The sequence below is a fragment of the Hemitrygon akajei genome, chromosome 20, assembly GCF_048418815.1.
Source record: "Hemitrygon akajei chromosome 20, sHemAka1.3, whole genome shotgun sequence".
NCBI lineage: Eukaryota > Metazoa > Chordata > Chondrichthyes > Myliobatiformes > Dasyatidae > Hemitrygon > Hemitrygon akajei.
The window spans coordinates 26,672,231-26,687,363 of NC_133143.1; the positions used below are offsets into that span (position 1 = coordinate 26,672,231).

General features: G+C 41.2%; 2 protein-coding genes across 3 annotated transcripts in view; one reads left to right on the forward strand and one right to left on the reverse strand.

Moving 5' to 3' along the window:
- The window catches only part of LOC140713665 (uncharacterized), a 159,157-nt gene extending 147,132 nt beyond the window's left edge, over positions 1-12,025 (reverse strand). The window contains exons 1-2 of one of the 2 annotated variants that reach the window (XM_073024038.1): positions 11,426-12,025; positions 7,353-7,404 (exon numbers count right to left, since the gene is read on the reverse strand). In XM_073024038.1, the coding sequence (XP_072880139.1) occupies positions 7,353-7,404; positions 11,426-11,712 (339 nt within the window). In that variant the 5' untranslated portion in view covers positions 11,713-12,025. The remainder of the gene's footprint in view (positions 1-7,352; positions 7,405-11,425) is intronic. The other variant, XM_073024037.1, reaches the window with a different exon arrangement.
- mrs2 (magnesium transporter MRS2) overlaps positions 12,001-15,133 on the forward strand; it is a 47,062-nt gene continuing 43,929 nt past the window's right edge. The window contains exon 1 of the mRNA XM_073024043.1: positions 12,001-12,273. Within this exon, the coding sequence (XP_072880144.1) occupies positions 12,180-12,273 (94 nt within the window). The 5' untranslated portion in view covers positions 12,001-12,179. The remainder of the gene's footprint in view (positions 12,274-15,133) is intronic.

Here is a 15,133-nt window from a genome sequence, read left to right on the forward strand (position 1 = left end):
GAAAGATGTGCAAGCTTTGGAGATACTTTAAAGAGCTTTACACTACATTTCCTGGATTCAGGGATATTAGATGCTTGAAGAGGTTGGACAAATTTGGATTGTTTTCTCTGAAGGTCAGAAGCCAAGGGGGAAACCCGAGAGAAATTTATAAAATTATGAAGGGGATAGATAGGGTTTACAATCACGATCTTTTTCCTCCAGTGTAGAAACACTAAGTACTAGAGGGCATAGTTTTAAGTTACGAAGGAGAAAATTTGAAGGAATTGTGAGGGGCAAGATTTTTTTTTGAACTCAGAATGGTAGATCTATGGAATGGACTGCCAAGGGTTGTAGTGGAAGCAGATTTAATAGTGACATTTAAGAGGCTTTCAGATAGGCATCATAAAGGGTTTGGAGGGATAGGGATCATAGAACATAGAACAGTATAGCCCAGGAACAGGCCATTTGGCCCACAATGCTGTGCAAACCAGCTGAAAGGCAAATCAAAAATCCCCAAATTCTAATCCCTACACCACGTCCATATCCCGCCATCTTCCTTACGTCCATGTGCCTATCCAAATGTCTCTTAGAAGCCTCTAATATATTTGCCTCCTCTTCTTCCTCCCGTGGCCTTCTGTCCTCTTCCATCAGATTGCCCTGTATTGCTTTCACCACTGAACTTCCCAGCTCTTTACTTCATGTGTGGGCAGAAAGCATTAGTTCAACTTGATAGCATTTTCAGTACAGATACTGAGGGCTGGATAGACTGTTTGAGAGATGTACTGTTCCACGACTTTCCTAGGGCCAGGGTCAAGTTGTCAGGGCTCAGGCATCAGAGCCCAGAATTTGGAGGAGGTCAATGAAGGATGGGGAAGCTGGGATCTGGAGTGGTGGGGGCTGGCAGACTGGTGCAAGAGGTGGGAAGAACCAATAAGAAACCAATGATCACCTAATGGTTTGGAGTTGGTGGGCAATGGGAATCAGGTGATCGCTGGAAGATTGTCATCAGAGCAAGGAAGTAACAGAAATAAGAGTCAAGTCCTGAAAGTGGGGGGTGTTTATGGAGGACAGGGGACTGTTCAAAGCCAGTGGGAAAATCACAAGAGAAAATTCTATAAAGTGCAGATAATACAAATCTAAAATTTTTTTTAAAAAGAGAAAGCTGAAAAATTGGGCAGGTCAGGCAGCATCCATGGAAGTAGGAAGTTAATGTTTCAGACTGGAGGTGGGAGAAAAATCACAAATTAAGGGTGTTCCTGGAAGTCTAGGGGAAAGGGTGAAGGGGAGCATTGAAAGGATAGAGATGTGACCCACATCATCTGATGCAGGGCACGTGGGTGACGTGTAACTCAATGGCTGGTTAAGTTTCCCAAGTGACCCGGAAACACAGAAATATTAACGTGCTTCACTACAAAAGGGAGATCTTAAAAATAATTCAGTTCCTAATCATTTAATTCTTCCTTAAGGTTGTTATAGCCAGGGATGGTAATGGGGACAAGCTCCCATCGGTGTGCTCCTCAAATAGCTGCTGACAACCAAGTCCAGCTCCTGGCCTTCACGCGTAGTTCAGCTACTAAGCCCAGTGGAACCGTTTCTATTGACAGAAGGGGCAAGGCGGGTTACTGGCATCTTAAAACCAGTCGCTTCGAGCAGATGGGGCTTGTCAGCTCATCTAGAAGGAAAACTCTGATCTCAAACCTCCACTGCCTTTGGCTATATCCACTTATGGAAAGGCGGAAAACCCAAGGGGAAAATCTGGAGCTGAAGTCCCCAAGACAGTCCTACGTTGAGCTCAATACTGACTGACAACTGCTGGTACCAAACTGTATCGGTCTCTACCATTCCTTTGGGTTCATCAGATGCGTGGAGAGGGGAAGCTTGCTACATGGGCAATAGCTTGCTCTCCATATTGTACTGCCCAGGCTTGCATATCTGGACAGCTAGCACGCGACACTCATAGACGACCTTGACTGACAGAGGCCTTATTCCATGCTTTTAAAAAAGATTTCACAATTTAATTTCTTGGTAACTTTAATCAAGTGCAGCGCATTTGGACCTGGGGAAAATACATTGCAGCTTGTAGTTCCTTAATAATCAAGTTGAAGAGTGATTAATAAGAGTCAGTAAATTAAGAATCGGTGCCAAGAGGTGTTTGAATTAATATTGTAATGCCAAAGCAGCTTCAGTGACAGCAATAAGAGGCAAAGAAAGATTGAAATAAGGGGGTTACAAGAGGAAAAAAGTAACTTTTTAAAAACCATTTTCATTTGTTCTGAATCTCTAACAATAACTTAAATCTAAAACACAAGATTCCACACATGAACACCTTAATATTCAGCAAAGTAAAAATGTAAACTGCAGTGCCTAAAGTTCCAAAGACAATAGATAAGCCAATCTGATGAGATTAATGGAAAAAAACAAAGTCAAGTAATTTATGTTGCTTGTGTTAGCAATGCCACTTCACTTGGTGAGCTGCCCGTGACTGTATAGCTCCTGATATCAGTCACACAAGAAAATCTTCAGATGATGAAAATCCAAAGCAACATACACAATGCTGGAGGAACTCAACAGGTCAGGCACTATCTATGGAAATGAACAGATAGTCGAAGTTTCAGCCAAGAGTCTTCTTCAGGACAAAGGAGGGAGGGAGTAAGGTGTCAGAATAAAGATATCAGCTTCCTGATTTATTAATTTAACTATTTCTTAAGATGTTTGCTGGAAGTTGATTTCCAGCTTGTTCTCTGAAAGCAATGAGATCTATTTGACTTGTCATTATTTCTACACAAAATTCTGGCCAGTTGAAGTGGTAGGTATCAACGCTCCTATGGGGATTTGTAAGTAACTGAAAGGATTCCATAGATGGGTAAAAACATTTCAGTGTAACTCATTACATTCTAAAGGAATGCGGAAGGGAGGTGATCTTTAATGGTCAAAGGTTAAATGCAGCAGGTGTAGCCACGGCTTGCAGATCATCTTGCTATTGCAAAGTTGTAATTGTCTAGGCAAAAAAATTAAATAAATTTTAGATCAGGAGCAAGAAGAAATACTGAAGATACTCAAAACCTCACGTAGACCAAAATTGCTCAATTCTTCTTCACAGTTAGGGAAGACACAAGACAAATGCACCATTGAAGTTTACAATTATGGGTAGAAATTCAAAAGTTTAGACACTGTTTGCATTCTTCATCTGTATAGCAATTGTCAATATACCCCTGAACTCCAGCACCACATCACTCATCAACACTGGATCATTTTCACATGATGATCTACATAGTCCTACTCTTCTTTTTCTTTGGAACAAGTGAGGCCAGGGCTGCTGTTGTGCTTCATCAAAACACATTAGAAATCAAGTCCTGGATGAGAAGAGGCAGCCCTCTGCAATTCAATCTTAATCAACATTTCCGGTTACCCATTTAGTCATTCTGTCACTCTGTCTACACTCCTTTGCTCTAAAGCACAGTGGAAGCAACCTGAGGTGTAAAAGACAAGTCAGAAATAGAAGCCCTTCCATTTTGTGTCTTGGGACTAAACTATTACCTTTCAATTATTCTTAAATAACCTTATTTCTTCATTACGCAAAGACCAGTACGGTTAAAATGAGTATTTATTGTTCCTATTTAACTGATGCGGGAGTACACAAACTAAAGTCAACAGTATAAATGTCAGGTATTATATAAATAAATCATCAGCCAAATTCCCTTAGCGGCATCCATGGAATTTAATGGAAAACCTAAAAATTCAGATATTATACTACGAACCCCTACTGAAATTTTTCCCATTGTTTGTTTAACTTTTCAGATTTCTGGCTTACTAATTGAATTATTTATGCACAAATAATGCAGGGTTTATAGTCCAACAGTTTTTTAAAAAATACAATCTTCTGTCAAAATTTTACTTTTAGTTGGTCAACATAAATGGTTTATCTATCCAGCAAAGCTCCAAGTGTCATTTTGAAACACTGTGGGGAAATATTTTAGGTATTCTCCCTGAGGCATTATGTTACCTTTAATCCATTCTTAAAATAGAACATTTTTGGAAACCAGGCAACAAATAAACTCAAGCAGTGAAAATACAGTACATGATATGTAGAACAGTTTGATTCCTTTATAATTTGATTCTTTCCTGCTCTGCCACATGATTTAATGCTCCATTTTACAAGACGTTGATTCATGGATTGCAAATGCACAATTATATTAATGCAAATGCTAGTAATGATGAATTGTCTCAGATTAATTAACCAGCAGGTGCAAGCAAAAAGGACAACTGATGGAAGGAGGGATGGGATGGATAGACAAAAACATGGAGCCCAATTCGAACAGAGATAAAGGTGTGCAGAACAAACAAAAGGTAAGAGGACAGAATAGTTAGAAAGAGATTTGGAGCTGGAGACAGGAGCACATTGAGAGGTGGGGTGGGCAAGGTCAAGAAATAAAATATTTGTAGTTATTTTTAAAATATAATTTATCAAAGTAGCAAGAAGCGATCTAAATTTAGCAAGAATGAGGAGAACTAACGAGCAGCACATAGTAAAGCACAGGATAGATGCAAGACATTTTTCAGACAAGTTGGCAAAGTTGTCATGAAACCTAACTATTAGCCCTACCCTCCATTCTTTGTAGATGCTGCCGACTGCCTGAGTGATTCCAAAGTTGTATATATTAATTCTCTTAATAAGTGTGTAAATCTCAGACTAATAGGAAAGGAAATCTAGAATATACTCCTCCAAAAGGTGGCTATGGTTGGGTAATTTGAAACTTTCAGTATTCTTAGAAGCCAAAGGCAAGAAGGCTGTGGGTTGTGGAAGTAAGGTGAGAAGATACCGTAGAATTAAGTTGAAAATGCTTGATGAATCTTAACAGAAAAACAAGTAGTAAATGGACTACTGCTGCTCTTATGAGTTTAAATCCAAATGGCAGATTTGGACCTGGATTTCAGAAACTCTACAGCAATGCCAGAAACTTTCAAGAGAAACAAGTCTATTGGCAGATTGTGTTCAAAGTACAAACTGCTGATATTTTCCATGACAAGCAATAAAGTACATGATGTTGCTTTACAGTCAGAGGAACAGCAAGGACAAATGAACAAAAGAAGACAGCTATAAGCAATTTCCTGCAAATACTATATAATAATCAGCAGCCTGGTTAGAATAAGGAAAAAAAGTAATAAGGTGCATTAAACTACAAAAGAGAAATATAGACTTGCATTCATAAGGAATACCATTGCATTATATGTTTCTTAAACTATCAATGGAATATTTTACATATATTTTTATTATTTTTTGATTCACTGGTTTGTATTTCTCCAGCATGACAAAATTGGGTGATATGTGATCAGAGTTCAAAACCACAATAATACGAATTAGAGAAATCAAAATATTCCCTGCAGGATTCCGGAAAAAGAGCTGGTTTTAATCTGTCAGTCTGGTCGGCAGCTGTCCAATGCAACTTAATTTTCTTGATCAAAATACTTCAAATAAAATTTCTTTTTGATAGTTCCAGAATTAATTTAACATTCCTTCATTTCTTGTGTCCTGATGGTTAGTAACAATGTTGAATTATTGACATCGCAGGCTCCCATCAAACAAGTTCAACCTAAATATTCTTTCAGTGTGCTAAAGTTGAGCTTTTCAATTACTCTTAATGTCCTTTCATTAGAAACAGATTCACCAATCCATTTCTCCTATCTCATTTAAATATTTAACAGAATATTTTATACAACTTCCATCATTTTTGAATTTCAATTATTTTCATAAATTTGACTATGATGAAATGTTACTGTACTTCCATATGCACTTGCTAATGAAACTTGTTACCCATTCTTCAAAGAAACATGCTTATTTTAATACAGGCTAAAGTTAATCACACGAATAGTCTCTGCTCCAACCTACTATGGTCTAGTCATGCAGCTTATTGTCTGTTAACTTTGTAATTCATAATCAACCAAGATATTTTGAACCAAATGTTTGGTTAGCCATTTGCTATCTTTAGCATCCATATGCAGTCTTCTTGGAACTGATTGGCTCACATTTATATGTATATACGTGTACCAATAAATTACAACTGAAGAGGTATGATGCATGACAGTCAAATATGGATTAAACTAAATATGTTATGAGGTGCTCCCAACCGAGATTTAAACACTAACTGTCCGAAGTACAGATAGCTGGCGCGGCCCCTTTAAGGGTTTAGGACATTGCCATTAATTGATAATCATGTTTTGGGTGCCAAGAATTGAGTATTTAAGGAACACCTGAATATAGGTTCAGTGCTCAATCGTAAGCCTACCAGTGATTTCCGCTAGCGTTTGATTTCTGCTCAGTTTCTGGAGACCATGCACACTCCCAGCATTTGGGTCCAAGCCATCCTTGTCAAGTCTCTCGTAACAAAATGTGTCTTGGAAAATCCTCCAACCATTGCTTTAACATCTTGCATAACCAAGGACTTGCTTTTTTGAGTAACATTCTGGGAAATCCAAACTCCTTCTGTATTTATAATTGTTTGAAGACACTTGCACGAAGTTATTTTCTGAAACTTTGGGTATTTATCCTTCATCAGAACTTCATCAATTCAGTGAAGGCCAATGCACTGATATGTCATTGTCTCTTATCTCAATACTTCCATTCTACTTAAGTTGATACTGTGTTGTCAATACTGTACTGCTAGACCTGGCAAGAATCCAGAAAGACATTGAATCATTCCAGAACAGATCTGCATGCTGTAGCATTCTTAAGTACTTTGGCCTTCATGATGTATCAATCTTGACTTTGACTGGCATAGCATATAAATTCAGACCAAATACACCACCACTAGCTTTACACATTTGGATCACTTAAGTTTCATATTGTGGGGGCTAATGGAGATGCTTCACAATTTCCTTTAGATACTTGGGCTAGTGTCTACTTGACTGTATGAAGATCATCTTGGCTTCACCTAGCAAGGAAGGGAATTGTTTATCATTTTAAGCAGTATCAGCACTGAAACCTTGCAAACCAGATCAAATGTGCCCTTTGTGACCAACAGCTTTAAACTTAAGATAACATTGTACGACTAATGGAAATAGTTATTCTCTTGTAACTTATTAAATCCTTTCATTTTTCAAATATATCAGTTAGATCTTCACTGAATCATTTAGGCTCATGAACATAAAGGCTAGATATTTGGAACTTAATAACTTGTGCTTCATAAGTTAGTCCTTTAAGCATTGACATGTCTCTGGTGAAACTGAACAGCACCTCATCCAAACCAGTGTACACTTCCAGAGTGGCTGAGGTGCCCAGAAAAGATTTTTTAAAAATATACTGTACATCAAGATGTATTTATGATTTAAACTTTGAAATATGACAATGGTAAACAGCAATACATTTTAGTGCATACCGGGACATCTTTTGGCAGTGGCTTTGTCTTCTTTACTCCTATCTGATTGTAACTGCAAAGAAGAACATTTGTGGTTACTCATTTTGTTTTTAAACCAGTAACTAAATGCAGTTTTAAAATAAAATGAAGAACAGTGATATCAGAGTGGAAGCAGAGCCACGTTTGCCAATCCTCTGTTTCTGCAGTGCTGGATAGATGGTGCCTTGATGAACTATGTGGAAGACATTTTATGATGTGACTGCAAGCGGGACATATAGAACCGGGGTCACAACCTTAAAATAAAGTGTCAGCCCTTGGACTTCGCTGCCCAAAAGAGAAATAGATGCTTCATAGTTGAGCATATTCAAAGCTTTGTATATTAAGGGAATTGAGAACATGGGGTAAGTCAGGAAAAAGCAGGGCAATTAGATGGGGCAATAAGCAAGGTCTGGTCAAAGCCGCCTTTTACGAATGTGGAGGGTTAGAGACTTAGAGCATGAAGTTTAAGAGGGGGATGGATTTGAAAGTACAACCACAAATAATCGGGCAAGGAAGTGCAGGGGGAGTAATGAACTGTGCGATAGGAGTTACTGTGCTGGAGAAGAAAGGGAAAGAGAAATACTGTGATTTAAACACTAGAATCAGGAGCAAAGGAAGAGAGTGATGGAGGTGGGCATGTTGGAGAAGCACAGAAGTCTCAAGCAAATAGTCTCAGCATTAAAGGGAGGCTGGTTCTTGCACTTGTTACAACAGCTCATTCATGCAATTGTAAGTGACGTGGGAGCAGATTTGAAAGAAGTGCGGATGAAAGGTAAAACAGGTAGATGTCAGAGCTGGTCTTGTTGACACTTTGAGTATTAGGTAGTCCACTGGATGGCAAGGTTTCGATGTAGATGTGAACGGGGCAGAGGGAAGACATCTCGTTCCAAGCCGACTCGGAGAGAAGTGGAATGTTACCCTGCGGTGTGATGGATAGGACACACTGTGATAGCGGAGAGTTATAAAGGGGCAGCAAGGGGGAGTGGACAGAACAGTGTTGTTACTAGTGAGCTTACTAATCTAGCTACAATGTCAATAACATCAAGATGACAAGAGATATGTTTGTAAGGAGGAGGAGAGAGTGAGAATGTTCTGAGGGGAAGTATGTGGAAGGTGCAGTTTTTGCCATTTCAATCAGGAGTCTGGGGGATCAAGGATATAGGTTGGTGAGATTATCCCTTTAACAAGTAAACTGGGCTGAATAGTTTGGCAAGGGAAGTTTCTCTTGACTATTGATACATTGATCCATTTGAGAGCACTACAACCAATTCCAGATTGCTGGCTAAAGGAAATAAATAAGGCCTGCATTCACATTGCACCCTTCATGTCTTTCCTAGGACATTTTAAAATGCTGAGCAGCAAATCCAGAACTCATAATAGCACTGGGAGAGCAATGTAGAATTGAACACATTAAGTTTTCACAAACAGCAATGAAACAATGAGCCAGATAATCTGAACTGTTTTTGCAGAACATAGAGAGGGGTAAATATTGGCCAGAACCATGGAAATAACTCATTGCCCTTTTACTCAAAGGTGCTATGGGATCTTTTACCTTCACCAGGGGGTGCAAATGGCTCTGGTAGTGGAGCAGTCACTCTCAAGCTTAGTGCTCAGCCTTCTGATGTGGGCCTTGAACCATAAATCTCCTGACACGGAAGACAGGATTCCTCAGCCATTGCTCTCAAGTTATACACCATAATAGCTAAATACACTTTAATGGTCCCAGGGAAAAATCAGTATTTATCCATATTAGGAAGAGGAAAAACAGTTTAAACTTCTGCAGCAGTTCCATAGGGCTTTATTCTTTATTACTTGATGTTGTTGTTCCTCTCTGTGCCTTGTGGCACATCAGGCAGATAAGGAGACAAAAGTTGTTCACAATACTCCAGCTCTGGTATCACTAAGGACGTATATAAATGTAGTATAACATCTTTATTCCTGTTCTCAAATCCAGTTGCAATAATGGTCAGTATACCAACCAGAGCCTTCCAGTGCTGCACCTGCACTTAGTTTTCAATCACTCATATACAGTAACTTTGAACATAAACACTTCCCATTCTCGCACCATTTTGGCACTTTATTTTCCCACTGGAGGCAGTCCAAAGTGACCCAATTGCTGGGATGAGAGGGCTGTGCTAGCTGGAGAGGCTAGACCGTTTGGTCGGAGTTAAAAAAGAATGAGCAGCGACCTTATTTAAACATCTAAGATCCTAAGAGGTCTTCATGGGGCAGATATTGGAATGTTTTCACTAACAGCTGGCCATTTATGGTGTGTAGAGAGTAGTGAATCTCTGGAATTCTCTACCCTCAAGGGCACAGGAGCTCAAATGATCATACAGATTAAAGGTGGAGAAAGAACAATATTTAAGAAATAGAGGAATTGAGTGTTTGGGGAACTGACAGAGGAAGTTGAGACAAGCAATGATGATATTGAAAGGGGTAGCAGGCATAACATCTGCTCTGGCTCCTATTTTCTGGACTTCTTGCAGATAACCTCACATTTTTCAGCATTGTACTTGAAGTTAAGCATTCACACTCCCACTTAATTTTCACCCTTCAACAAACTTGGAGATGTTTCACTGAGTCCTCTCAGGCTAATCATTGACATTGGTGCTTAGGCACAATCCATCAGTCAACATAAGATCTAAGATACTTACAGGGAAGAAAAGAAAGCAGTCTTTTACTCAAATTCATATTGTTATAATTTGTAAAGATAAAGGGTGACAAAGTTACTGTGGGAAGGCAGAATCTTTAAATTAATCTACATATTGTGACATTTAAACAACTTTAGATCCATTGGCATTTTTGAAAACAATATATCTTTATTTCAAGGACAGAATCTACTGAAATAACATTTAAATGATGAAATATTTAATGTGACCATTTAATATATTTGTTAATACATTTTTCTATTACTATGTATTGCAATGTAATGATGCCGTAAAGACAATAAATTTCAAGACATATGTTGGTGATATTAAAGATGATTCTGTCTTAAAGCACATTTATAGGTCGTGAGAACAATCATCTTAATTGGACTTTACTATTGTGGGTAATAATAATTACTTCTTGCAGGCTGTATAATTTAAGTTAATTAGTAAAACTGAAATGATTGGAAAGTATTACATCAAATCATCACTAAATTCCTACCAGATTATACAACATGTTTCCAACCCTGAACTTTTCATTTTTTTCTATTCTTTACAAAGTTTTGTCCAACTGGTTGATTAGTTTCAATGTAAACAGCATATGCTTATTATTAACACAAGAGATTCTGCAGAAGCTGGAAATCTAGATCAGCACACAAAATGCTGGAGGATCTCAGGTCAGGCAGCATCTGTGGAAATTAATAAACAGTCGACGCTTAGGGCCGAGATCCTTCACCAAGACTGGAAAGGAAGGGGGAAACGTTTATCATTGTTGTACCGCTATGGATACACTTCACTAAGCTTTCTGAATGCCGAAACGCCCTTTGGAAGCTGCCGATCTTGACTAAACCCATCCATTTTGCCAGCAATTAAGTCGAAAACTTATTTTTAGACACATTGATTGAGTGTACTTGACCCCATTCCTTGACAGTAAATAATTACTACAGATGATAATTGGTGAACAACTTATTTCAAAGTCATGGGGCACAAATCGCTCTTTTGACGCTCTGGGAATTGAGAATCCCGAGCTTTTTTATCCGTGCAGATATTTTTTCTCTGCTCAACAGAGCAACAGGGAAGAAAAACAGCAGGCACTCGTCAAGTTTAACATACAAATACTTTGAGAAGTCTTGGCAATAATTAAACATCCCCAAGTATTGCCCATTAATAGTACACATTTGGCGTTTGTATATAAACACGCACACGCATAGATGTATGTACACACATAATATAGCGATTCTCAATGGCTATTAACACAATATTGGACAAGTGTACCAGGCTCAGAATCAATAATATCGACTAGTTATTTCTTTTCATTTACTTTGAATACTTCTTATAGCTATACAGGCCAATGCTTATTTCCAGTCCTATTAAATAAGTGTGCCCTTATTATCATCGATTGCTTACTCGAGTTTCTTGAACTTCTCCTTGCCCCCCGCCACGTACTGCTTGCCGCTGTCCAGCTCCTCCAGGTGGTAGATGCGGTGCCCCTGCTGCGGCGTGTAGATGTTGCGGACGGCCCCGAACGGTGGCTCCAGCCCGTTGGTCACTTCCTTCAGGAAGGCTTCAAACGTTGAGATATGCCGCTCGTTGATCACGAATTTTCTGCCGGCGAAGAACGGGTCCCCATTGCGGTAAACCCGCACTCTCTTCACCGTCGGCTGCGCCAGAAAACTCGGCTTGGTCGTTGCCATAGCCAGAAAAGTGTATATATATAGAAACTTTTCTATTTGACGGCAATTGGAGTGAAATGACTTACATTTGGAAAGGGAGCTCTCCTAAATGGTTCTGGCACAGTGGAGGTGCCTCAAACTGTATTGACTGCTGGCGGCGACTTTGAACTGTAACTCGCCGCGGTGTCCGGGGAAACAGTATGTGCGTTCTAGCGTCTCCTAGGCAACGCAATGGAGGTCGACCCATGTGAATTTGGAAATCTGGCCGCTCCTCCCTTGGCCTGGCCCCTTTTGGGTGCATTCGACGCCCTGCCTCTTCCCTTCACGTCGGCCCTTCTACCAGTTGGTCCCGGGGTTGGGGGAAGGACGGCAGGGCACGGCACCCTGCAATTTACACACTCTCCTCGAGTTCCAGTGGAACAGTTCACCGCTAGTTTGTGACAAATGGACTGCACTAAGGTCGATTGAATTGTAAGGGTTGACCCAGGATGACTTCCTACCACTCTAGTTCACTGGGTTCAGGAATGGCTATCGAGCCCTCGGTGGATCCCGCCACGGGTGGGCGAGCAGCTGCGTCAGGAGGTGAGTGGATAATGTGGGGATGGTGCACTCCTCCCTCAAGTTATGTGCTCTGGACAAATGGGTTTAAGATTCCCAGAGCCATTCCAAATACTTCGCCATTTCCAGGAGAGGAACCTCCATCGGCAAAGAGGGATTGTATCCTTTTCCAAGGAATCTTGTGAAGAGAGCCGGGAATCTTTTCCTCTGTCCACAATCACATCTCTTTTGGCAGAAATCATAGAACAATACAGCACAGGAAAAGGCTCTTTGGCACACCGTGTTCCTACTGAGCAATATGCCAAAGGACACGCTCAGCCTCCAAAACCCCAGGGGAAAAAAACCAAGATTGTCCAACCTCTCCTTATAGATGCTTGTCTCCAATTCAGGCAGCATCCTGCAAACCTCTTCTGCAGTGTTCTAGAACTTTCACAACCTTCCTGCACTGGGTGACTGGAACTGCACACAATACTCCAAGTGTGGCCTCACCAGTTTTATGCAGGGCCAGTGTGATTTCCTTACTTTCATACTCAATGTCCAGACCAACAAAGGCAAGTATGCCATATCACTCTTTTATCACCCTATCTGCTTGTGAGGCCACTTTGAGGGAGCTATGAATGTTTTCCCCAATATCCCAATCTCCATCAATGATAAATGATTATTGAGGATCTATTTCAGAGAACTCTTATCAGCTGTGACTGCCCATCAGAGCCAATGGTGCAATTAGGGACTTGATACTTGGGCTCCTGACCTGGAAGAACTTGTGGGCATTGCTTTGCTTATTCTACCATAAGATATAGGAGCAGAATTAGGCCATTTGGCCCATTTTCATCATGGCTGACCCAATTTTCCTCTCAGCCCCTATCTCCTGCCTTCTCCCCGTATCCCTTCATGCCCTGACCAATCAAGAATCTATCAGCCTCTGCCTTAATATACATAAAGACTCAGCCTCCACAGCTGCCTGTAGCAAAGAATTCCACAGATCCATCACTCTCTGGCTAAAGAAATTCCTCCTCATCTCGGTTCTAAAAGGATGCCCCTCTATTCTGAGGCTGTGTCCTCTGGTCTGAGACTCTCCCACCATGGGAAACATCCTCTCCACATCCACTCTATCTATGTCCTCTGGTCTGAGACTCTCCCACCATGGGAAACATCCTCTCCACATCCACTCTATCTATGTCCTCTGGTCTGAGACTCTCCCACCATGGGAAACATCCTCTCCACATCCACTCTATCTGTGTCCTCTGGTCTGAGACTCTCCCACCATGGGAAACATCCTCTCCACATCCACTCTGTCTGTGTCCTCTGGTCTGAGACTCTCCCACCATGGGAAACATCCTCTCCACATCCACTCTGTCTGTGTCCTCTGGTCTGAGACTCTCCCACCATGGGAAAGATCCTCTCCACATCCACTCTGTCTGTGTCCTCTGGTCTGAGACTCTCTCACCATGGGAAAGATCCTCTCCACATCCACTCTATCTATGTCCTCTGGTCTGAGACTCTCCCACCATGTGAAACATCCTCTCTACATCCACTCTATCTGTGTCCTCTGGTCTGAGACTCTCCCACCATGTGAAACATCCTCTCTACATCCACTCTGTCTGTGTCCTCTGGTCTGAGACTCTCCCACCATGGGAAACATCCTCTCCACATCCACTCTGTCTGTGTCCTCTGGTCTGAGACTCTCTCACCATGGGAAACATCCTCTCCACATCCACTCTATCTATGTCCTCTGGTCTGAGACTCTCCCACCATGTGAAACATCCTCTCTACATCCACTCTATCTGTGTCCTCTGGTCTGAGACTCTCCCACCATGGGAAACATCCTCTCCACATCCACTCTGTCTGTGTCCTCTGGTCTGAGACTCTCCCACCATGGGAAAGATCCTCTCCACATCCACTCTGTCTGTGTCCTCTGGTCTGAGACTCTCCCACCATGGGAAAGATCCTCTCCACATCCACTCTGTCTGTGTCCTCTGGTCTGAGACTCTCCCACCATGGGAAAGATCCTCTCCACATCCACTCTGTCTGTGTCCTCTGGTCTGAGACTCTCCCACCATGGGAAAGATCCTCTCCACATCCACTCTGTCTGTGTCCTCTGGTCTGAGACTCTCCCACCATGGGAAACATCCTCTCCACATCCACTCTGTCTGTGTCCTCTGGTCTGAGACTCTCCCACCATGGGAAACATCCTCTCCACATCCACTCTGTCTGTGTCCTCTGGTCTGAGACTCTCCCACCATGGGAAACATCCTCTCCACATCCACTCTGTCAAGGCCTTTCACCATTTGACAGATTTCAATGAGGTCACCCTTCCTTCTTCTGAATCACAGAGAATACAGGCCAGAGCCATCAAACATTCTTCATATGGCGAGCCTTTCTATCCTGTCCAGATCTATGAGTTGCCTGCTGGAAGTGGTAATTGTGAAAAGGGTGGAAAAGAAAGTGTCATATCCCTTATAGATAAGAATATTAACAGTGAGGAACAAAAAGACACAAGTGGACCGGATGGTCAAAAATATTGGAGTAGAAGTAAACTAGACTAGTAAATTTAGACTTTCCCTCTTCGGTTTAAGGTATATGCATGATTGATATGCATGACCTCTGCTAGTTGAATCCCAGTCTCCCTCTTCCCTCCATTGGTGTGCCAATTGGGCTACTAGGGCTAAAAAAGTGTTGAAATTACACTCATTGCCTAGCCTGACATCAGCTGTTCACACAGTGTGAATGTGGCTCGGCTCACACAGGCCTGATATTGGGTGCACTGCACTCCATATATGAACAAGAGCAAGAAGGAAACTGTGAATTTATTATTAAACATTTAAATTTAAGTTTGAAAGAAAGGAGGAGGCTCAAGTAAAGCGGAAAAGCAGCATGAGCTGGG